General features: G+C 43.4%; 1 protein-coding gene across 10 annotated transcripts in view; it reads right to left on the bottom strand.

Annotated features, from left to right (window-relative positions):
• Positions 1–26,031, bottom strand: part of ST7 (suppression of tumorigenicity 7) — a 241,802-nt gene that overhangs the window by 103,444 nt on the left and 112,327 nt on the right. For all 10 annotated transcript variants that reach the window (XR_005369793.1, XM_038557460.1, XM_038557462.1 and 7 more), the window contains exons 2-3: positions 16,771–16,853; positions 3,537–3,696 (exon numbers count right to left, since the gene is read on the bottom strand). Coding sequence is in view for 9 of the 10 variants with exons in the window: in XM_038557460.1 (XP_038413388.1) it covers positions 3,537–3,696; positions 16,771–16,853 (243 nt within the window). In the remaining variant the exon portion in view is untranslated. The remainder of the gene's footprint in view (positions 1–3,536; positions 3,697–16,770; positions 16,854–26,031) is intronic.

Raw genomic sequence — 26,031 nt, 5'->3', positions numbered from 1 at the left:
TCCCAAATAAAGCAAAACAAGTGAAATATTCATAAATGTTAACCTAAGCCAAACAACCTAAAATTTGGCTAGATTAAGAAGCTGCATAATTAACTACATTTCTTCTCCAATCCACAGACAAGGATTACAGATTTTAGAAGAGTCTACACTCGGGCCGGTTTGTACAGAAACAAAAGTTAAACAAGGTAAACAACCCACCCTGTGACAGTCGCAACCCTCCCACTTTCCATTCCCCACCCCAAATCATCCTTAAGTAGGCCAGGTCTTTCAGTTATTTTATTTTATATTATATATTATATATTATATATTATATTTTTTATTTTTTATTTATTTTATTTTACTTTATTTTATTTTATTTATTTTATTTTATTTTATTTTATTTTTTATGGTCTTTCAGCTTTTAACCAAAACAAATGATTCCTTAAGAAAAGTCCTATGAACACTATGAGTCCCATATAGATCGATGTTTATAACTGGTATTTTCAGGGATTTTTCTAAAGCTTTTTCAAAGATTTTTCTCAAATAAGCAATTAAACTGCCTTTCCAATACCCATGGGACTGTTAGCCATGTATTTCACGTAAGATTTAGCGAAAAGCTATCTTACTACTCTCCAAGAAAACCAAAAGACTCACCCTTTTGTTAATAAGGCAACAGCTCTTTTTTTATTATTATTAAGGGAATAGGAATTGTTAAATTCCTCTACTTTAAGAAAATGTATTATCGGGATGCCTGGGTGGCTCAGCAGTTGAGTGCCTCCCTTCGGCCCAGGGTGTGATCCCGGGATCTGGGATCAAGTCCCGCATCGGGCTCCCTGCGTGGAGCCTGCTTCTCCTTCTGCCTGTATCTCTGCCTCTCTCTGTGTCTCTCATGAATAAATAAATAAAATCTTAAAAAAAAAAAAAAAAAAAAGAAAGAAAGAAAATGTATTATCAATTACTCTCAATTTCAGACTTTCTTTCTCCTTTACTTAGTTGAAACCGGACTATGAGATAGAAAGTGATTAAGGGTAGAGATAAAAGACAATGTCCTTTAATAATATTTTTCTTATTCAAAACTAAAAATCACCACAGGAAAAGAGAAATGGAAAACAGTATTAGTCCCATGTATCTGGTACTTCCATACCAGCTTACGTGTCTGTTGAACTGAGTTAGCCAAATGTTAGAAACCCAACTGTCAAGTAGCAAAGGATAAATTGAGGCCTAAACAGACTTAGATACGGTAATTTCCACTTTGCTAAATGTAACTATTTGAAAATTGTTACGAGATCTGATCATAAACGCTGTATCTATTATATGGGAAGTGAACAGAAATATTGCATGCACAGTAGTAGACATTAAACAAATACTAGTGGAACTGAATCAATAATAATATTCAAAAACACAGTCTTGGGATCCCTGGGTGGCGCAGCGGTTTGGCACCTGCCTTTGGCCCAGGGCGTGATCCTGGAGACCCGGGATCGAATCCCACGTCGTGCTCCCGGTGCATGGAGCCTGCTTCTCCCTCTGCCTATGTCTCTGCCTCTCTCTCTCTCTCTGTGTGACTATCATAAATAAATAAAAATTTAAAAAAAAAAAAACCACAGTCTTAGCCAGGTGAAAACTCCGTCCCTATAAAAGTGGGAATTTCCATGATTATTATTTTTGAATGTAATTTCATAAAGGATTTAGGGCCTTCCCTTTAAAAACTGACATAAAAGCACTAAGAATAGCATCAAGATTTTATATGGTGCATAAGGCTGACTTCAAGATAGCCATAAAGAGAGAGAGCAAAATAATAGTGATAGTTAGAAGAACTCTTCATTGCATTAAGGAATGATGTCAAGAGATTTAAATTGGGTAGAGAATTTTAATGAAAATAAAAATGTACTCGCAATGAAGAATGGCCTCAAATAAGGCTGCTTCCATTTCTAATATGTTCATTTCCTACAACGTTTTATACCATTCAAAGACTACAGTAACTCTAACCAGACAAGAGGTCTTCACAGAAGGTGCAAAGTGATGGCAGTCATCCACAACTGCTTATATGATGATGACTGAATGATCTAGAGAATAATGTGCTACGCTTGTTAGCATAGCGGTTAATGTTTCCCTTTGCTCGGCTCTCTGTTTCTTTCACAAAATGGGTAAGTCCCAGACAATTTTGTTACCTTAGTACCATCTCCCACACGTGTACCCTTTAAGATGAAATAAATGTGTACCTGGTGGTGCCCACTGCCACTCACAGCTAGCTGGCTGGCAAAGGGCCTAATGAAAGGGCACGAGATCAGTAACAGGAATAAAATATATGTGCAATGCTCCTTGATGCTTATCACCTGGCTAGACGGTTATGAAATGTGACTGAGTTATCCTAGGAGAAAGAAAAAAAAAAAAAAGATCTAATCTAGCTCTTTAATTTCTTCCTCTTCATCCATCAAGCATCAGAACTTGTGCCTTCCCCTTCAAGAAGCAGACTTCTCCCCCCACTTTGGGTCAGAAACCCCTCCTTTGTTCTCCACAGCATTCTCTGTCCCCCTTATGTAATCAGAGCACTTACCACTATGTCTCCTTCAGCAGACATGAGGGTTCCATGAGGACAAGGACTTTGTCTTTTTTTGCAATCATCATATTCATAAGAACCTGTATAAGGCCAGGTTCATATTAGGGACCTGGGAAATGTTTACTGAGCCTATAAAGAGACCAAGCTAGGAGATGATACTCCTCCTCCCTCTTCTTTTATGAATGGAGAAATTACAGGCCTTGCATGCAATCATTTGTTCATTCACTGAGCTTCATGATGGAGCAGACACTGTGCTAGAAATACTGCAATACAGCAGTAAGCTTAAACATTACAGTGTGATTGGACAAATGTTGCTAAAATAAAAATGTTACAAGTCAACAAAGGTGACGAGATATCGTACAACCTACCAGAGAAGGCTTCCCAAGAGGTAACCCTGGAGCTGGGTTACGAAAGACGGGCAAATGCACGGGAAAGGGAGACAGACTTGTAGGAAGAGGGCCATGAGAAAACATGGCATGGTGAACAATAAATGAAAAGGAGAGGGACACGACTGTGACTGAAGCCAAAGTTGGTGAGACAGGTTGAAAGCAGCTCATGCTATGCTAAGGAATCTGGGCTTTATCTTCAGTGGAGTGGAAACCAAAGCAGCCTTTTAAGCAAAGGAGTGATAGGATCCCATCTAGTTAGACAGAAGGTTCGGCAGTTAGCATGGAAGAGAATGGACACATTCGATAAAGTTCGAGAAACGAGGGACAAGGAGGCTGCAAACTCAGGCTTGGCACACTGACCGAAATAAATGATCCTTAGCTAAACCAAAATGGAGAAAAAGTGAAATTAAACAAAACAAAGATTTCCTTTCCCTGTGATAATTATATGCTACTTCCTGGGTAAGAAGCTGTCAACTCCTTGGGAAAATACACTGCATTTTTTTTTTTCCTCTGGAGACTAGTATTTGAACAACAACATTATTACTGTCTCATAATCATAGTAATTTAGTAAAAGTTAGCAAATCATGTTCAAACGACAGGACTTTCCATACCTGAGACACTTTGCCTGTTGGAATCGGAGTCCCCATTGCTGGAGTTAGAATTGTTGGAGGAGTTGTTGTCAACCCCACCCAGGAGGGGGCGCAAGTGGCTTACGGAGACTTGTTCAATGAATGATGTTCCGTACTTGCGAAAATACCACCATTCAAATATCTAGAATAGAAAAATAGTAAGCGTGATTATAGTCCTTGTGACTGTTCATGATTTTCGTTCACATACCCAGAAAATATGTTGCATTTACTAACTGCCTCCACCTTACTTAATCTTTTGTTCCAAAAGTGTTACTGAATTTATTCTAAAAATTGAAGAGTTTAATAAAATCAAAACACCAATTACATTTTAAATCCTCCATATAGTTTCCTCCACTTAACACCGGCTTTCAAAGAAAAATCTATAACTATAATCATGGATAAAAGAACACTGTTAAGAGCTGCTCATTTTCTTTTCTTTTTTCAAAAAAAAAATTTATTTATTTATTCATGAGATACACAAATAAAGGAAGAGAGAGGCAGAGACACAGGCAGAGGCAGAAGCAGGCCCCATGCAGGGGGCCCAACGTGGGACTCGATCCCGGGTCTCCAGGATCACACCCTGGGCTGAAGGTAGGGGCCAAACCGCTGAGCCACCCAGGGATCTCCTCATTTTATTTTCCTCCAAATTCACATAGTATTCTAACAAAATCACCATGGTTGAAAGACAACTCCAGAAATGTATGCAAGTAAGCAAGTTTTAGAAGTATGGCTTATGAAATATTCCAATTCTTGGCACCTTACATTGTGATAAAGCCATACCTGCAGCAAATTTTTAAGAGAGCAAAATTTTGTATTTATTTTAAGAACAAGCATTCCCTTAGAGAAATGCTGGTTTCGCAGAAAGAATGAAAGGCATTCCATTTCTTGTATGGATGGTCCTACTACTGAGACTCTGCAAAGTCCCACCTGCTAAGAAGTGCTTTATAAGCACAAGCATCTGTTGAACACCATTAATGTCTCCTCATTCACTAGTTTACCAATTATTGTGGACCATGCATTGCAAAGGAGAAAAGAAATGACTTTCATTAATAAAAGGAAAGAAATAGTAATGCTCATGTGATGAGGCTGAAATCGTGACTTCTAAGCCCTGGGAAAGCAAGCGACCTCCCCACCCAAGCCTCCTTCCCTGGCCCCTGAGTCCCTCCAGTGAATCCTTTTCCCACCACTGTTCACAGCTGCTCTCTCCCACACTCTTCCTTCTCCTCCCTGCCTCACCTGGGATTTGTTCCTTAAGTAGCCACAAATCACACAGAAGAAAATTAAGAATCAGGTATTTCCCAGAGTTGCATAGGATTAACCGTACCGTATTTTTATAATATACAGAATGCAGAGCTAACATAGAGTGAATTACCTTCATCCTTACCTATTTCTTAAAAACAAGATTTTGTGACCTACCCTGGAATGGACTTGGGGCTGTTATTTAAAAATCAATGTTTTCTCTCTTTTGCTCTACCCCCCCCCAAAAAAAAAAAAAGCCCTTTTTTTTTTTTAAAGCCTTTTCTAAGAAAGAACATCTATGAATGGCCATAGGAGCCACTGATCAAACCTAATGTTTCCAATTCTAAGAAAACTTTAATTCCAAAAAGTTACCTCTTCTGACTATATGAATTTTCACTGTGTTAAGACATTCGAGTAATTTCACCGGGCAGACGGGAGAATGTGATATGAAAGCTAAGAAGGGACAAAACTGGTCTATAGCGTTTGGAATACTAGGAGTAAGAGATCTTGCTTGACGCATGGAGCAAAGTTCAAGAATGGTAAATTTATAAACCATGAATCCAGGGAGTTTGTAAGCTCAGCCAAGTTATTTCATCTCTTTGAACACCAGTTTCTTCCATCGTAAAGGGGAAATGATATTCATTATTTGTCCTCAAGGGTCCTCGATTTTCACAGCCGTTGAAAACACCTAGTTTGACTCCTCGTGTAAAATTGCCAGTTGAGCGCCCACCGCGTGTTTGGTTCTCACAAGCACCAGCAAAGCTGGCATTTATTCTGTGCCGAGGCACACAGCTCCCGTGCACAGCTCACCTGCCGTCCTGATGCCCCCCTCCTTCGCCAGTCTAGGATTCAGGCCGGTACAGCATCTTCTTGTCTGTTACCAAGTTGTTGGCTCAAAACCCTAGAAATCATTGTGAAAAACGGGTACCGCTCCCCACTCGGCTCTGCCCACCCAACAAAGCCCTTAAGAGATTCGCGGCTTCGCCTTTATTAGACGAGAAGGCAGGCTCCGAGCGACCCAGGAACGCTGGGCCCAGAACTGGCCCCGGCTCTCAATCAGCGTGGCGGGAGCCTCTGTTGCCCCAAGCTTTGCTCTGCTTTCTACATCACGCTGCTGGGCACCTGCCAGCCCTTCGTCCATTCATTTAGTCACGTAGCAGGAAGGGCTCCACACCAGCAAGAGCTGTGCCCCAGGGTTACATAAATGCACACGTGGCCCCTGATACTCCCAGTCCACACCACAGGCCACGGCACCTCTCACAGCCTATACCCATCACAAAACCCACCCACACCTACACACGCGCATGCATGCACACAAACACCTTGGAACTCCAGATTTCTCAGTTTCTCCAGAAGGATCACAGAACGTCAGTGCTAAAAGGGACCTCAAAGGACCATGCACAGTGTCCACTTAAAGGAGGAATGAGGGATCCCTGGGTGGCACAGAGGTTTAGCGCCTGCCTTTGGCCCAGGGCACGATCCTGGAGACCCGGGATCGAATCCCACGTCGGGCTCCCGGTGCATGGAGCCTGCTTCTCCCTCTGCCTATGTCTCTGCCTCTCTCTCTCTCTGTGTGTGACTATCATAAATAAATAAATTTAAAAAAAAAATAAATAAAAAAAAATAAAAATAAAGGAGGAATGACCAAAGTCACCCAGCAAGCAAATTAAGTAGCTGCTCAGCCTGAAGCCCCAGTTCTGTGCCACTAATCGCGTCGGGGCTCTACAACAAGACATCTTTTTGTAGCTCTGCTGTGTACTGAAACACAGACAGGTGCAGCCTACCATTGCCCTTTGCTAATCTTTATTTCCCACTGCCTGCCGACTCCATTGTCCCTTTGCTTTCTTAGCTATCAAAATTAATCCAGAAGGAGTCTATCAAGTGGGACTGGATAATTCATCCTAAAGTATAAATGATTCATATTAATGAGGTATTTGCATTATAATAGGGGACAGATCTTCCACCCAGTATTTCTAATGCAGGATTAACTGATCTCAGTCAAGACTGGGACTGGGTTATTCACGCAGCTATTCGGGGGAGGGGGCGGAGAGGGTCTTCTCAGGCCTGTCTTTTCATAGCAGTAGATGGCTTCTTACCTATCACAGTCCTTCTCCGTACTATATGAATACCCCCAATACCCTAGCACAGAAACTCTAATATGTATTGAAGGAACAACCAGCAAAAGGAGGTAGGAAAGGACTTGAAGCCTTTTTAAACCTCAAACTAAGTCTTCTAATTTGGGGTTAACATAATAACTGCCCTTTACCCAGAAACATGACAGGTTTTGGGGCCAGCACCTCAGAGTGTTTTTAAATAGCTGCACAGATCCAAATGGGCAGATGGTGTTATTTAACACACACATATTTGGTGTCACTTTGAATTCTTTTCCCTGGTGCATAACCTACAATGTAAACAGCAAAGCTCTCATAAACAAATTTAGATTTTAAAATTAGTCCTTGCACAAACTAGTAGCTTAGTAGGCTGGCCTCGGTGGAATAAAACAGGTTTTAATCCACAGAATTCAAATATAAATTTACTATTTCATAGTCTTAAAAGCATAATCCCTCTAGTGCTTTTTTCCAACTCATGCTCCACCCCAAAGATTATACAGATCAAGTAAGGTGAGAACTAAAAAGCATCAATTTGATTTGGCATTTGGGAAATCAACAGTGGTCCTCCTATCTAGTTGAAAGGTCAAAACCCAAATATACTTCATGATAGCTAAGCGGTGTGACCATGTTCGGTTCTCTTCATTCTCCGGGACTCAATTATCTAATGTGCACAATAAGGTCACAGTAAGCACTCAGTTAATGTTGGATGGATACACAGATGAATGATTACAAGACTGGATGGATGGATGGATGGATGGATGGATGGATGGATGGATGGTTGGTTTGGACAATTAAATGGATGGATGACAAGGCCTGGCCCAGTGATTTAATGGAAAATAGTCTAAATCAAGAGCAGGCAGGACCAACAAAAATTCTTGTATTCTTTTTGTTTGTTACTAAAAAAAAAAGAGAGAGAGACTTACACATATTTGTGGAAGAGTAAAGAATCTAGTGAAAAGAGCGACATTAAAGAGGCCAAAGAGTACAAACAACCAAGAGGCATGATGCCAAGAGCCAAGAAAGCACACCCGCTCCACCTTCAAAAGGAACCTACCATTTCTTGCCCTGAGACAATAAGAAAAGGAAGGGTGAATGAATAGAGGGGAACATTCTATTTTAGAAAGTAGGGTGTGATATGAGCTGTTTCGCTGGTAATAAGGCAACAAAGGGCTAAAGTGGGTGACACTGATCTCAGTGGAGATGCAGGTAAGGCTTGTCTTTTGAGCATAAGGAAAGTGGGGATGGAACTGGGAATGTGAGAGCTGAAGTAGTAGTTTGGATCTATACTTTGCAGGACAGAAGGGTCAAAAACTCTACATGGGACTCAGATCATCTTTAAAAGAGACCCATTTGTTGGGGCACCTGGATGGCTCAGTGGTTGAGCATCTGCCTTCTGCTCAGGTCATGATCCCAGGGTCCTAACAGGGACCCTGCTTCTCCCTCTTGGTTGTGTCTCTGCTTCTCTCTGTCTCTCATGAATAAATAAATACAATCTTTAAAAAAAAAAATAGAGACCCATTTGTCAAGAACCCAGTTAGCAACACCTCGTGACTTCCTCCATACTGTTTGGCATACTCTTGGAAGCAGAGAGGATGACCAAAAAGCACTGGGACTAGGGGTGGAGATCTAGGCTTGGAGCTGGACTAACGTACAAATTTGTCTCATGCTCTCCCGCAGGGAAAGAACAAAAATCTGGCAAAGGTATAAACAAACAAGACCCTTCCATCTTTCCTGCACACCTAAAAGCTAGGTCCTTCCTGAAGATGCCTAGATTTTCCCTAGCCAATAAGCCCTCTTCTTCTTGAACTGCAGTTTTTATATATAAAATACTCCTCCTTGTGAATTGGGGACTTTTCTATACCCTATACCACACTTATAAATGCTTCAAGATTCCCATACAGCAGCACCTCAGTAATTCCACACCAATTCCACTAAACCCACGGGAAACACAATGATGTCTCAGCCTGAAATTGGCTAAGTGCTTCCTAAGGATTAAAGTGGGTAATGATATCACAGGAGAATAGATACAGTGATGCTGGAGACTAAAGAGGAAATATGAAACTTTCCCGCAGTCTGCTCCCAAATGCAAAGGCTGCAAAATTGACACCTGCTCTAAGTCTTCAGAAACACAGCTGGTGGTGAACAGTGTTTTTTTTTTTTTTTTTTTTTTTTTTTTTTTTTTTTTTTTTTGTCTTTGTTTTTGTTTTGTTTGGCAAAAGGGGACCTTCTGGGCATAAATGACATAAATCGAGACAGTGAGCACAGAGTATATAATATCCATAATCTTTTAGGTTTCTTGTTGGAATTCTGAACTACATCCTTTCTATCTGTACCCAATGACCCTTTCAGAGTCCCCTCACCTCACCCCAACTCTACATGTCAGGCTGTTTTTTTTTTTTTTTCTTTTGATTCCTGTTATGTTTTGTTTAGGAATTCTGACGTGCTATGGAAGAGGGTCTTAGCTTCCCACTCCCTTGGTTTCAGTCAATCCCCTCCTCGTTCCCCTAAACAGTTGAGAGGGGCTGTGTGAAAAACTGGTATTCATGTCCCACAATCCTCTTTCCTGCCCACCTACCACCAAGGTTTTAAGAAAAGAGAGAAGAAAGGAGGGTCAATAGTCAATGATCTACCCCTATCTCCATGTCTATATGTTCATAGCATGAGGTTTTCCAATGTAGCATTACTGAGAATGGCTTGGAGAGGAGGGTCACTCTCCTCGGGTAAAAGCATGAAGACTACTGACACTGGGAGAAGCCATCCTGCACCGTGTCGTGCTGTGGTCCCTCTCTTAGAGATTCTGATTCAGTTGTCTGGGTTGGTGGTCAGATCCATCACTTTAAACAAGCTCCCCAGGGCAGCCCCGGTGGCTCAGTGGTTTAGCGCCGCCTGCAGCCCAGGGCGTGATCCTGGAGACCCTGGATCGAGTCCCACATCAGGCTCTCTGTATGATGCCTGCTTCTCCTTCTGCCTGTGTCTCTGCCTCTCTCTCTGTGTCTCTATGAATAAATAAATAAAATCTTTAAAAAATAAAAATAAATAAAAATAAAATAAACAAGCTCCCCAGATAATTCTAACACAATCGGTTAATGCATTCAACTCCCTGGATCTCTGTGCTTTCAACAAATATTTCATAGGAGTCTACCCAGGAACTGTATTATTGTATACAAAAACACAGATATGGTCCCAGTCTTCGCAAAGCTTCCGTTATAGAAAGGACAAAGGCAATAAATGATGACACAAATAAAACATACATTGTGGGAGGTATCCATGGCCAACTGGATAAGGAAAAAAATGTCTCCTCCAGAAAAGGTTGTAGTGTCCACCCTTCTCTTTTTTCTTTTATCTTTTTCTCTTCCCTCTCTCCCTCCACCCCCTTTCTTATCTACTTGACCCATTTCTGTGGGTCTGTCAAAATGAAAACAACGACTGTTGGATGCTTCTGCTATCCACCTGCTTGATCAGTGCCTTTATGAGAGGCAGAATGATACTACGGCAAAGCTGTGGAAATTTAAATTCCAGTCCTCACTCCACCCTTACCTACTAAAGTAACCAAAGCGAGTTACAAGCTTTCTGGATGCCTCATCTTTAAGTCTTTACTGGTTGAAGCTGGATGGCTTCTAAGGGTTCCTTCCCTCAGCCCTGCCACTACATGATTTTCAAGCCTCTCAATTTGTGCTCAAATGCAAACTGATAAAGCCAAAAGGGTAGTTTTGTTCCTTCATCTGCCATTCGCCTGTTCACCTTCTTCACTTGTATCATGTCTAATCATTAATCTGATCCACTGAAATACTCATGTGTACAGTCAGACCCTGACAGGCATAGGTCTACTCTCTGGCCTTGCACTTTACTTTGTCTCCTGTGGAAAATCATTAATTTTTATGGTGACCCCCATAAGCTGTAATCTCATTAAAGCTGAATGAGCCTGGGTTTCCTCCCACTCTCTGCAGGGTCCCCTACCACGAGATCCCCACAGCATCTCTCTTTCTTCATTCTAGAGACAAAGAGACAACTTGCTTCATAATCAACACAGCCTGACATTTACATGCAGTTTCCCACACCCCAAGAGCCCTTCCAATCAAGTTTCCTGGAGTTTTTTTTTTACTCTCAGCTCCAAAATCACCATCATTTGGGTGATCCACATGTCTGTCAATTAAAGCACTATCTCAAGTGCAAGTTAAGTTCTTTAGACGAATAAGGAAAAGTTGGAAGGATTCATAACAATCATCTGACTCACTTACTTTTGAACAGGAGGGAATGGAGGACATGGTCAGAGAGATCCAGATTCAAATTTTAGCATCTGTCTACTATATAACCTTGTTCAAATCATTTAACATCTGTGTCTGCTTCTACTCAGCAGCATAAAGCCATTGTTCTATCTATATCTACCACTTAGAATTTTTAAGAGAATTAAATCAAGTAATATATGCAAAGTGCTTAATATCTGGCATAGAGTAGGAATTCAATAAATGGACCTTTTGATACAACTTATTCCTTCCTAGTTGTCATCTCATCTACACTTGCCCAAAAACATATTTTTTTTTACATGTAATCTACAAGTTAAGTCTTTTATTTATGGATTTCCTCCCTTTTTAGTTCTTGATTCTCACTTGTTAAAATTATGCCTCAGATATCTCTTTTTTATATCTGTTTAATACATGTGTAAAATGTAGGCGTAAAAGCATGTCTATATCCATGTTAATGGGGATGTGGGGATCTATGTATAAATGTCCCACACAACATACAGCATTTTCTCCATTCTACCAACATTTTGAGAAAATTAAGGGGAGTATTTTCTCCACATAACCACCTTACATTCTCAAAAACAAAAACAAAACCCAGAAATTTTCTCCATTGAAATAAACATTGCTCAGAGAGACTACTTCAAGCAGTCTGGGCCTGTCCTTGCCAGAGCAACTAAAAGACTAAATTGGTGGGTTTGGACTGTGATGACAGGTGCAGTTCCTGTGGCTGGAACTGGACTGAGATGGGAAAGGCTTGTGCCAAGAGGGAAGAGGGGCTGCTTGGAGTTAAGCAAGGGAGAGATCTGGCCAGATGGGGATGTGGGCACAGGACCAAAAGGGAAGAGTGAAAGGTAGGTGGTAAAACCAAACTCTTTGCTTGCTTTCAACCTGTAAAATTAAGAACTAGCAGTGAAATCTACTAAAATATACATCAATTAGTCATTTACTTTTAAACACATTAGTGTAAAAGACACTAGCCTTTGCCAAACACATTTTATTTTCATGCCTATTTGTTAGTTAGATGACTTTTTTCAGGGTGTTTTGTCTGTATTTACCCCTCTTCTTCTAAGACATCACACTGCATGACAACTTCAGTCTCCAGCATAGCAATCCTGAGGTCCCCAAACAACCATTTCCCCAGGGGCATCCCGGTGCTTCCAGCACTCACTGCCTGGCTCTCCTTCCATCGCTCAGGGGACAGGAGTTGGCTAATTGTCTCTGGGAGCCAGGAAACAAACCGCTAAGCACCTGATCCTTTACCTCAATGCTGCCTCTCCTGAATGCACTTGGCAGAAAGGAACAGGCGCTGAATAGAAGCCTCCACCCGGGGTGCATTTCAAGAGCGGGCAAAGCCGGGTCCCCAGAGGCAGGACAACCAATGCCCATAACTTCTCAGGCGGGAGCCGAATGCTGTCAGGAACTATTCCTACTCGTAGTGATTTTGGCCTCGGTACAGACCAAGCATTTCTGAGAAAGGCCTTTCAAAATCTTCAAACATCAGAGGGTTTCTGAGGCCTGAAGCCTCACATCAGGCGTATCCGGTGCCCCCTGCACTCCTCCCCACCCCAAGGCTGCGGGGCGAACGGCCTGAGACGCAGGGCAGTGGCTCCCAGGTCAGGTGTGCCCGGCACGCAGACAGGTGCTCTGCCGAAATCCCGAAATCCTTCGTCGGGAGGACAGGAGAGGAAGCAGATGGGGCCTCACCCCCCTCCAACCCGACTTAGAAGGTGAAGGCCTGCTGGCCTAGCCGACCAGGGTGAAAGGGAATAATCCGCGCCCTGGCAACCAATCTATAGCCCAGCGAACCCACACCAAGGTAAAATCCAGACCCGCCGTTTGTTCAGCAAGCTGGGAGAACCGCAGGGAACGTAACCAAAAGGTGCTGAACGGAGCCACAGCCCGCCGGGGCTGAGATCCTGCTTTGCTCCATCTGCTGGCGATGTGACCTACGGCAGGCTGCTTACCTGCAGGGGCTACCTACGGGGCCTGTGTGGCCTACGGCGGGCTGCTTACCTGCAGGGGCTACCTACGGGGCCTGTGTGGCCTACGGCAGGCTGCTTACCTGCAGGGGCTACCTACAGGGCCTGTGTGGCCTACGGCGGGCTGCTTACCTGCAGGGGCTACCTACGGGGCCTGTGTGGCCTACGGTGGGCTGCTTACCTGCAGGGGCTACCTACGGGGCCTGTGTGGCCTACGGCGGGCTGCTTACCTGCAGGGGCTACCTACGGGGCCTGTGTGGCCTACGGCAGGCTGCTTACCTGCAGGGGCTACCTACGGGGCCTGTGTGACCTACCGCAGGCTGCTTACCTGCAGGGGCTACCTACGGGGCCTGTGTGGCCTACGGCAGGCTGCTTACCTGCAGGGGCTACCTACGGGGCCTGTGTGACCTACAGCGGGCTGCTTACCCTCAGGGGCTACCTACGGGGCCTGTGTGGCCTATGGCGGGCTGCTTACCTGCAGGGGCTACCTATGGGGCGCCTACGCCGTGGCAAACGGGAAACATCTCTGGCAATTACCTCCTCGCACTGTTGTGAGCATTAAGGAAGCACATAAAGTGCTTCGATCAGTGCCTGGCACACAGTAAGCACCACCTAAGTGGGTAAACGTTCTTAAGCAAACATCCCTGAGAGAGGATTATGCAAACAAAAACCTACTTTCTGCATCAGAGTGGATTATTGATTTTAGCACGAAATTGCATCGAAATTGTATCCAAAAGTTCCCTTTTTTTTTGTTTAATCAAAAGATATTTCAAAGATATTTTAGAAAGAAGATATCAAAACATTATTTTAAATGTAAATAATTATTGGATGAAGACTTGTAATACCTCCTCCATGTCCCCCCAAAATATACATGCTTAAAGGCTGCCATGTATTCAGCATGTACTTATTAATCATTTACCAAGCATTCGAAAGTATTTTCTAAGTTTGAAGTTCCATCAGTCCATTAAAAATACCAAGGTGGGAACCTGAGGACCTAGGTTTTAGGCCTGGCTCTGCCACAAACTAGCATGAGCTTATGCAAATCACCTTCTAGCTTTACAAACAACTGAATAACTCTCTCTAGTATCTTTGCCTTTCTCATGTCCCCACAGAACAGAGGACTTCAGAGACACAGATGGGTGTGTAGATCTGCATTTAAGAGGCAGTAGGGTACAAATTACTATACATCTCTTATTTCAGCTCATTTCAAGGAGAAGTTTTATTTTATTTTTTTAAAAGATTTTATTTATTCATGAGAGACACAGAGAGAGAAAGGCAGAGACACAGGCAGAGGGAAAAGCAGGCTCCATGCAGGGAGCCTGATGTGGGACTTGATCCCGGGAACTCAGGATCACACCCTGGGCCGAAAGCAGGTGCTAAACTGCTGAGCCACCCACGGATCCTCAAGGAGAAGTTTTAATATGCTTCCCTTCACCTTGGCTTGGTCTCTGCAGTCAGTACCGGGCTTTCCATGTGGATTCCATTTATAAAACGATCTTGGAGTGGTTCTTGCTGATGTTCTTCACATTATTGGCCCAGTAATATCAACTTTAAACATCTCCTCCCTTGAGTCCAGTAACCCATGTGATGCAGCAGAGCACGCTTAACCTGAATATGCTTTGACCTCACACACACAAAAATGCTCGCCATACCACCACCACTTCTTTAAGCTGTTTGTAGGTTTCTGCCCTGCATACATTGCTCTATCTGCTTACTCTGGCTTCCTACAAGCTCAAGCGTCTGAAACTCTCCATTGTTCTAGGTTCATCTATGTATTTGTTTCACATTTTTGTGGCCTTTTCCCCTAAAACTTGCGTATTTCTAGTGCTGTTCTCTTAACATTAATTCTGTGATATCTTTTTTTCTTATTCTTCTCTCTATAAAAATTAGTTATTACAGCATTATGTGTAGACAAAAAAAAACACAAAAAAAATTCTTAAACTTCTCTTTAAGGTCACTTAAATTAAAAAAAGAACTATGTCAGGTGTTATAATTTATCACACTTGTAATTATTTAGAGCATAAACTAATGGAGCTATGAGATGATTATCATTGCTTTTGCCTACTGGGAATTTTTGAAAGGAAGGAATAGGGAAATGTAAATTTCGGGTTTTTTTGTTTTTTGTTTTTTGTTTTTTATTCAGAGAGAGAGAGAGAGAGGGGCAGAGACACAGGCAGAAGGAGAAGCAGGCTCCTTGCAGGAAGCCCGATGTGGGACTTGATCCTGGGTCTCCATGATCACACCCCGGGCTGCAGGCGGCGCTAAACCGCTGCGCCACCAGGGCTGCCCGGGAAATGTAAATTTTGAAGGAAAAGAAGATAAAGGGCCAAAAAGCTTAGAAGTGCCACATTCACCTCAATACATTTAAAGAAACTGGGCTAACCACAAGGAGATAACACCTCAAACCAGTCAGAATGGCTAAAATTAACAACTCAGTAAACAACAAATGTTGGCAAGGATGCAGAAAAAGGGGAACCCTCTTACAGTGTTGGTGGGAATGTCAGTCAACTGGAGCAGCCACAACAAATGTTGGCAAGGATGCAGAAAAAGGGGAACCCTCTTACAGTGTTGGTGGGAATGTCAGTCAACTGGAGCAGCCACTGTGGGAAACAGTATGGAGGTTTCCCAAAAAGTTAAAAACAGAACTACCCCATGACCCAGCAATCGCATTACTGGGTATTTACCCAAAAGATATAAAAATAGTGATGGGAAGGGGCACATGCACTCCAATGTCACTATCCACAATAGCCAAAAGATGGAAAGAGCCCAGATGTTCATCAATGGACAAATGGATAAAGAAGATATGGTATATATACATACAATGGAATATTACCCAGCCTATCAAAAAGAATGAAATCTTGCTGGATGGAGCCAGAGTGTGTTATGCTAAGTGAAATAAGTCAATCAAAGAAAGACAAATACCCTCTGATTTCACTCACTTGGAATTTAACAAAACTGATAAACTTGGGGAAGGGAAGGAAAAATAAAATAAGACAAAAAGAGAGAGAAAAACCATAACAGACTCTCTTACCTATAAAGAACAGTCTGAGGGGTGCTGAATGAGAGATGGGCAGGAAGGGGTAATTGGGCATTAAGGAGGGCACTTGATGTAATGAGCATTGGGTGTCACATGCAAATGGTCAATCACTAAATTCTACCCTGAAACTAAAGGTATAGTATACGTTAACTAACCTGAATTTAAATAAAATCTAAAAAACAAAATGAAAGGAAGAAACAAACAAACAAACTGGGCTATATTTCTGCTCATCTTGATTATGGCCAATAATCCATTTTGAAAAGAATGATGAAAAACATTTGTAGTTGAACTGAGTTGCACGTATTTTTCAGTTATCTCAGACACTAGAATTTGACACAGAATTGTCTTCCCTTATGTTCCATTTTATGTGTTGCTCTTCCCCTTCAACAAAAGTAACACGTGACTATTTAAATTTTGTTTAAAATATTTTAGAAATACGTAATCTGAGCAATGGAAGGCTTCTGTAAGTCCAACCACCCCACATATATACACTTGCAAGATAAATCACTGTAAACCGCTGGTATATATTCTTCCAGAATTATTTCCTGTACATATATTGACATATTAGTAATCAGCATGCTTTTAAATAGGAAGGACACTACCACTTACCAATATGAGCCCTGATATTAGTGAGGAAGTGCCTGTCAGGGCCACGTAGAACTTCGGTGTTAATGTGTTCAAAAACATGCTCACTGAAAAAAAAAGGAGAAGAATAAGGAATGCATAAGCATAAGTAGGTCAATAAAACAGACTGTTCCATTTGTTTCCGATGACAAAAATTCTTAGAACCATAACAAAGTCCCATTAAAAATGGTTCAGCATCACAAAGTCTCAGAATGCTAGGTGTCAAGGGCTATAAAGAAAATCACCACATAAAAAAGAAAAAAAGCAGCTTTTTAGTTTCTATCTACCAAAGCTATTGTTGTGAATGGTTTTCATGGACTCATACCACTGAGGAGTCTAATCACAGCTGGTTACTAAAATGTCAGAAGGAGAAGACCCTTATCTATTTTGTGAGACCCACACATTAGAGGCTTTTTTAAAGATTTTATTTAGTGATGAGAGAGAGAGCGCACAAATGGGAGGGAGAGGGCAGAGAGAGAAGCAGACTCCCCGCTGAGCTGGGAGCCTGATGTGGAACTTGATCCCAGAACCCTGGGATCATGACCTCAGCCAAAGGCAGATGCTTAACTGACTGAGCACCCCCACATGTCCCACATTAAAGGTCTTAATGAACCAACAAGGAAAACTTCAACTTTGGGACAAATGGAAAAGAACTATATTCAAGTTGATCCTTGAATGTGTGGGTATTAGAGGCACCAAACCCCCACACAGACAAAAATCTGCATATAACTTTGGACTCTTCCCAAAACTTTACTAATAGTCTACTATTGCCTGAAGCCTTACCAATAACATAGAGTCAATTAACACATATTTTGCATATTATTTGCACTACATACTGTATTCTTACAATAAAGTAAGCTAGAGAAAAGGTTAAGAGAACTGTAAAGAAAAGAAAATACATTTTCAGTGCTATATGGTGTAAGTGGACCCAGGAACGATCCCATGTTGTTCAAGGATCAACTGTGTATTAGGCAGTTATTAAAGATTTTAATACTATTACTCTTGAAAAGGAAGGACAAATTGACAAAGTTTGCATGCATTAATAAAAGGTTTTTCACCTTACTTAAAAAGCTGTTAGGCTGTTCATCAAAAGAACTGAAGTCAATGGAATAAAGATGAAAAATAAACCACTAAAAATGAATGTGCAGTCAAGCACCTTCCTGACCAATTTCTGCCACTCTGTTCATATCAACTGTTGATATAGTTGATCTGGCTGCCCATTAAGTAAGGGTCACTTCCACACTTTATAAAGATATTTTAAGTCATTATCATTTGTATCTAGATATTGCATGCAACCTTAATTATTACCAAAACAACTACCTAACGGGCTTTTTGCATGCATATTCACATTTCTTTACTGAGTCTGTGGAAGAGGATCACGTTGGTCTGGCTTTAGAATGAAGGACGTTAGAAGCTGGGCTCGGATATCATTAGGGGAAAGGCTTTGGCATTTGTCCTGAGCTCAGCCCAGAAAGCAAAGTCACCAACATGACCGTAGAGCCCATGTTCACTCATTCAACAAACAGTTCTCTCTATTTATGAATGAGACCATGGACAAGGAATGGAAGCATGAATCAGACACAGTTCCCACCCTCTAGAAGACCACAGACTAGTTAGGAAATGAACAAATAAACAAGCCATTACCATAACGTTGGATAAGTGCATGCACAAGTCCTGAGCATAGGTTATAAAGAACACCTAAAAGGGACACACCACAGGCTGAGGGTTGGAAAACATGTCCGGGAGAATAAGCAGGAGTTTACTAGACCAGCGCACACAGAAGGAGGGACACACAGAAGGGCAAGGTCAATAGAATAAGAGGCCTGCTTTGAGGTGCTGAGAAAAGATCACAGCCTTTCCAAACAGTTGCACAGGTTGAGGGGGTTAGGAACTTGAGCTATGGGCCCTCTGCAGAGATGCAGACGTTGAAGGGCACGCTGATGTCATCCTTCCTGGCTACAGGGCATCCTTCCCCTGCACCCACTCTTAAATGAGTGTGACTTGCGGGACTATCACTTGTAATCTCAAAAGTCTGAACTAATACAATGTGTTCAGTTGATAGTCACAATTTGACTAAGAGGACTTCTGGAGAGAGAGAGAAAGGCACAGAAGGAGCAACCAGCCTTGGACTGCAGACATACAGCTGAGTTAAGGCTGGGTTTGCTTGGCCATTAAAAAACCCAAAGATGAAGGGAAAAAAAAAACACCAAAGATGTGGTGATTTGTCATTTCCAAGCAAGTCAGTGGAAAGAGGAAGATTTTTTTAAAGGGAAAAAATTAAACAAACAAAAGTAGAGCTCGTAACTGCCAGTCTGATTCTGAAGTACCTAAAATTCTCAAAATTCACATCGTCACACTATAAATGACCCCACATTCCCCATTATTTTTTAAAAAGTCACCAAAGCAGTTTTTGCTTTATTTTATAGTTATGAACTCTCATATCTGTATCATATATTTTTCAGTAGGTTTCTGGAGGCAAAGTGAGTTTAAAATTCTATGAAACCCATTTCTAAAAGAAAGAGGAAACGATGTGTGCCTGAATTAGAAGTGCTTTAGTAGCCCTACTAAAACTTCTCAGCAATAAAAGCATATATCAATGGAGGGGAAAGATTTTCTCCTGAAAATCATTGAGTCCACTGTAGGCAAAAGACTCAAAAATTAATTGATTAGGGACTCCCGGGTGGCTCAGCTAACTGTCTGCGTTTGGCTCAGGTCATGATCCCAAAGTCCTGGGATCAAGCTCCAGGATGGGCTCCTCGATCAGCAAGGAACCTGCTTCTCCCTCTCCTGCTCCCCCTACTTGTGAGCTCACTCTCTCTCTCCCCATCCCATCAAATAAATAAATTTTTTTTAAAAAAAGAATTGATCAGTAAAAAAAAAAATAAATAATGTGAGTTATCTAAAGAGATTAAAGTGTTCCCATTTGGTTTTTCTTAAGATTATACAGCAGCGGTAATTAATTATTAAAAGATGCTTCTCTGTTATATCCAGTTGTAGAAAGCTACTAGAGTTGAGAGATCATGGAAGTCATAAAAAGAAATAGAGACACACATAGAGAAGAACCAAACATTTCAGAGAGTGGGAGATGGGTCTTACTGAATATCCTGGCTAAAATTACTAAGACGTGGCATTTGGCAACTCTGGGCATAAATACTGATACTTAATACTTGCCATTTCCATCTATCTATGTACTTAAAGCCAGTAACAAAGCACTTTCACAAGCTAGAGAGTTTCATTCCCACTTCAGCTCTATGAGGTCAATACTATTATTCATGTTATTTCAGAGAGAGGTGGGCAACGCCAGCAGTCCTGCCCCAAAGTTCAGGCTCAGGGGATCCTAGGCTGCCTAAGATATTGCTACCAAGCATGAAGGAACAAAGCAGCACATGGAAAGCCCTTCATTACAAAAGGAGAAGAACTCTAGATAAATCAGACTAAAAGACTGGATGTTTTTAACACTGTACTTATATTTACCTCAGATCTTTAAAGACAAGTTCCCTACGATGTTATCTTGGGTGGGTGCAGCCCCAGCAGCCCCAGGGGGGAAAGGCAGGGCGGCGCTCTGGTTGGAGACTCCCTCCCTAAATTAGGAGGGCTGAACCCTGTAGACCACACTGAATACCTTGAAGCAAGGAATACCTTGCCTAGGTGTTCCTTCACCAGCGATGAGGGCTACTAGCAATTACCTGTCGAAACATAGGAGGGCCTGCCTGATACAGTACCTAAGATCTGCAGCTGAAAACGGCGGGGGATACGCTTTGAAAGGTAAACTGGCTTTTCTGGAAATCTCCAGACACGTCACCGTTTCCTCCCTACCTGCTGGGGCTGGCAAAACAGATTCAAGAACAAACAGACAAAGACTAATCTAGCCTTGTGAAGAACAGATTCATAAAATCTCAGTAACGTCCTATTTCAGCCCAGAGACAGAAAGTGACAAAGCAAAGGCCTTGCGTGTGCCGCGGCAGGACACCCCCGGGGCCGCTCCCAGCCCCTGCAGTAGGTGCTCGGGGCGGCCCCCGGACCGCATCGGGGCCCTTCTGGTGACGCTCCACGTTACCGGTTCCGTCCTCCCACCTGACCGACGAGCCCGCGGGAAGGGCTGCAGCGCGGCCTGCGAAGACGCTGGGTCGGAGGCTGGGGACACGGAGGGCAGCTGCACCACCCGAGGGCGCCCGCTCTCGGGGAGGGCTGACTTCATTAAAAAAAAAAAAAAAAAAGGCAAAACTTTCTCTTTTTAACGAGCATGAAATGAGCTCCCGGATCAGAGAAGAGAGGAGCTGAGGAGTCCGCTGGGGAAGTGAAGGATCGGTCCTATGTCCTGTGAGCAGAGCTGACTGAGGACGCGTGGAAGGCCCCGGGCGGCCACAGCCCCGTCTCCCAGCACATACGTGCCTCCCCTCACAGTCCTTAGAGCACAAGCGACTCCCAAACCACACGCCTGGAAGAGACCCCTGCAAACCAGAGGGAACACAAAACCCTGTGTTCGTCTCCTCAGACACATCCTACCTCACACAGAGAAGCCCTGGAACGAAAAGACTAAGGCAGCTGAGTAAGTAGTGTGAAAAGGTCTACAACACCCCAGAATCTGTCCTGTGTCCCTCTTAAAGCCTGTCTAAAATACGGCATGTGAAACAGGAAAACTTCAGAAAGTCATAAAATAACCATCATCAACCATTGAAAATGTTAGAAATAAAGTCCCTAGAAAGAAAAGTTAAAGAAATAAGTTCATGGGACGCTGGGGTGGCTCAGCGGCTGAGCGTCTGCCTTGGGCTCAGGGCGTGACCCCGGGGTCCTGGGATCGAGTCCTGCGTTGGGCTCCCCACAGGGAGCCTGCTTCTCCCTCTGCCTGTGTCTCTGCCTCTCTCTGTGTCTCTCATGAATAAACAAAATCTTAAAAACAAAACAAAGTTTATTCAGGCTATTTAGTTTATTTCGGTGAAAAAGAACTGAAGAGACTTTGGGTAAAAAGCATTTTCCTGGGAAAGATACCTGGGTTAGGAGCCTCGGTCTGCAACTGCGAAGCCGGCGGTGGTGGGGAGGTCCCGGGAAAGGCCCACCCTCTCCCAGGGGCTGCTGCCCCGAGGCCCAGAGGACACGTGCATCCTCTCCACACGTCGGCACCGATTCCTGGTACCTAGCCTGGGCCGGATGCTGGGAAGCACTGTTCCTGCCCCCACCGGGCTCACAGCCCAACGGGTGACAGAGCCAAGGAAATGGCTAAGCAAATATCGCAGAGAATTATAAAAGCGCAGGGTAGCCCAAAGGGATTAGGGCATCAGGAGAAGTTTCTGCCAAGAATAAGCCTCCTGTCTGAGACTCGTAGGATGAATCAGGAGTTAGCCAGATGTTGCCTGCAGCTGGAGGGCACAGGGCCCGTGAGAGGTAGAGCTGTCGAGCATTCCACAGGGCGCTGCAGCTGCGGGGCCCGCCCGTGTGAGCCCAGGCAGGGGACAAGGGACGGGGAAGGCAGGACGAGTGCCGCGGAGTTGCCCGGCCATGTGGAGGCACCGGTGGGGGATCAGTACGAAGTATGGGAGGCTGCTTCCTAAAGTGCCTGGCATACCAATACCAATACATGGGATACGGACTGACTAGCAGCAAGTGGCTATTCTCGGATGAGAAGTCCGCCAATTTGGGTCCAAACTGGATTTCTAAACTTAAGGGTGTCCTCTGCTGTTTGGCCTCCCAAATGACCTATGGAGCTCTTCTCACGAACAACTGCATGCAATGAGTAGATGCGCAATGTGGCCCAACTAAAACAAAACAAAAAAACAAAAAACAAAAAAACAAACAAAAAATCACCTAAGGAATAGGGGACTCTGGTTTGCGTACTTTTCTTCGTAAAGAAAGTAACATTTATCTCAACACAGGCCCAAATCTGTACTTCCGAGGCTGTTTCACTGTCCACAAAATTTACCAGAATAACATCTCTCTTGCTGCAGGGTTGCTGTGAGGACTAAATGCACTAGTGCGGATAAACTGCCTAACACGGTAAACCTCCGCAAGTAATACGTGTTTATCATTGTTATTTACGTTTACGTTACCCTTCCTTTTGTGAAGTGACATCTCACGCTGGTCCCGCTGTAGGAAGCAGAAGCAGCTCAGCTGACTGCACTAATATCAATGTAGTCGTAGCAGCAGCACCTGCTTCTTGTGCCAGCCACTGGGGTACAGGCCACAGCCCAAGAAGTAAATCACCTGCACCGTGATTTGCCCTATGCTGAACATGGATGCCCTACAAGATAAATGAAGTGCCAGGCATTAGAAGGGTCCCTTTAACTGAATTCTACTTGCTAGAGGTGGTAAAAAACTGGAGGGTGAGTCTGAAAGAGGCCATTTTAGAAGGCAAAGAAATTAGTGGACCCCCTAACCCTGCCCTGCTGTGGGATCAATGAACTCAGCCACAGGCCACGTGGAAACCTGCAATCCCGTTCCTTAGTTGTCTTCAAGTCCCCATGTGGCCTAGAACATATGCTGTATTAAAGCCTAAACTAGAACCTAAAAAGTATGATGGTTTACCAATGTTTTAAATACAAAGAACAAATAATTAAGGCCATGATACCTTCCAAGGTATACAAGTGATAATCAAGATGGACTGGAAAATCGTCCATTTCATGCAAAGCAACATTTCCGATTTAATCACAGAAAGTACGCAGAGTCCCACGTCTACATAAAGCGCATGAAGGCACATGCTAGTCTCGCAGGAATCGTCTCTCAAACTGTTTTCTCAGACCTCCAAAGTGGGTCAGGGAACACACAGGAATAGTTTAATCCATCACTCGCATTTTTCTGTGTGAGAACAGGGAATATTCCCTTCTTTCATTTTACTGTTCTTTCAACCCAGCTAACCTCTCTCTTCCCTCCTGTCAGATTCCACTAAATAGCGTTACAACCTCACTTCTCTTCCTCATTTACCAAAGGACAAAAGAATGAAAACCATAAGCTTTAATATTCTAAGTTACACATATGCTAATTTTGAACAGATTTCCAGATGGTACAGCTTTTTAAAATGAAAGAACCTGCCCTTTTTCTCACAATGACACTGTGATGGATAAACTCTAAAGTGACCCATAAAGATCCCTACCTCCTGGTGGCTCATGTCTTTACGTAACTCCCTCCCCCTGAATGTGGGACATGGGATTTGCTTCCAGCAAACATATACGTAAGATATCCTCCCAGTAGCAGACGTGCTGGAGATCCTCGGTGCTAGTGAAATGAAGAGAGTGACCATGCGAGAGGCCTATGCAACAATGGACTGGAAGCAGCCTCTAGGGGCTGAGGATGGCAGCAAGGAAGAAACTGAAGGCCTCAGCTCGACAACAATGATTTCTGCCAATAGACTGAGTCAACTCGGAAGTAGAGCTTGCAGGTAAGATCACAGCCTTGTCGACACCTTGATTATGGCCTGGTAACACCCAGAGCAAAAATCCCAGCTTAGACCCATGGAAACCGTAAGATAATAAATGTGTGGTAATTTGTCACACAGCAATATAAAACAGATGCAATCGTGCGTGATTCACGAAAGTGAGAATCAGTGTGGATACCTGGTATCTGTGGCTGACGACAGTTTGTCCACAAAGGCTGTTAAGACACGCCAATTCTATCTGCCCCAGAGCTGCCTTTTGCACTGCTCATAAATGAAATGCAACTTCAACCTCTGTTGCCATGACATGTCATTCCACGCGCAGATCTGTAATTGTCTTTTGTAAACCAACTAGTGTTAAAGTAGAAGCTCAGAGTAATTTTTTGCAATATGGAAATCAAGCATCTCTATTTTATACCCCAGTAAAAAGACTTTCTTTTTTTTTCTAGGCACACTTTAAATATACAACATTTGCATGCTCCCCCCCCTCCAAAAAAAAAAATCAGTTTTACATCTGGGCACAGCATCGGTTCAAGAGAAGATTACAAGCACACCATAAGCACGTTTTCTCATCTGTTGCTTTTGCTTCTCCTCTCCTTGCCCTTCACCCCAGTCTCCTGAGAGCATCTCAAGCTTTTACGCACCACAATTCCCTTGATAAATCCTGGGGAATTTATCCTGGTGAGGAAAAGACATGGAGATATAATTTTAGACCCATCCCAACAGCAAGAAATCCTCATAAATCATGCTGTCTGTTCTCCTCTCTACCCTTGAGGTCGCCCTGGCGACCTTACAGGGGTTCTATTTCTGCTTTGCTGGGCATCTGGCTCTACTGAGGAGTTGAGCCGAGCACATTCCTTCTTTCCCTTCTCAGCTGTGACCTGGGAAACTGTATCAGAGCAGTCAGTCTTCATGGCTGCTTGTCCCTTGCTTCCATCAAACCATGAAGGAATGCCTAAAGCCTGGTCACATACAAACTTCAGTAGCCAGCCCTCAAGGGCGGTGGAGCAAGATCTCGGATGATCTGTTCACTTTTACTTACAGACAGGATAATAATGCGGAACTCTGCCCTGGCTGAGAACAGGAGAATGGATTGTAGAAGTCTTACCATTTTAGCCCTTTAAAATACTTTTGAATTTAGGGTGGAAGACCCTTTAAAAAAAAAAAAAAGATTTTATTTATTTATTTGACAGAGAGAGAGTGAGCACAAGCAGGGTGAGTGGCAGGCAGAAGGAGAGGGAGAAGCAGGCTCCCCGCCGAGTGGGGACCCTGATGTGGGGCTCAGTCCCAAGAGCCTGGGATTGTGACCTGAGCCAAAGGTAGACGCTTAACCAGCTGAGCCACCCAGGGGCCCCGGGTCGAAGATCATCTTATGAATCTTTCTGTTTCTCATAAACTATTTACCATCAGGAAGAATAAAGGTACCTGTCTCTGAGGGGCGAAAACCTCCCTCACGGTTACGCTGCCGGAGACAGAGGCTCGAACGGACACGGCTGTGCAGGCCCAGGCATTTCTAGCCTGGAACGGAGGAGCGCTCGCTGCCACCGCGCCCCGCAGCCAGCGCACGGCGCGCTCCACGCAGGTGCAGCCCCCTCTGTTCCTAAACCCCACTCGGCAAACGCTCCGCGTTTATGAACATCGACTGGTCCCCTAACCTGTCCGAAAGGTACTTCACTTATAAAAAATACAAGACACTGAACCAGATACTGGAGTTGGAAATAAAATGATGCGATGAGACTGATGCTCCCCTTGAGAAGGGAAAAGAAGATGCCCACACAGGACACGATGCAAAACTTATCAGAAGAGGGTTAGAGACAAAATCTAGAGGAAGAAAATATTACTTCGGGTCAGAAAAGCTTAATAAATGAGATGTCCTTCCCTCT

The sequence above is a fragment of the Canis lupus genome, chromosome 14, assembly GCF_011100685.1.
Source record: "Canis lupus familiaris isolate Mischka breed German Shepherd chromosome 14, alternate assembly UU_Cfam_GSD_1.0, whole genome shotgun sequence".
Classification (NCBI taxonomy): Eukaryota; Metazoa; Chordata; class Mammalia; order Carnivora; family Canidae; genus Canis; species Canis lupus.
The sequence above is the reverse complement of the archived record's forward strand: the minus strand, read 5'-3'. Positions and strand labels throughout refer to the sequence as shown.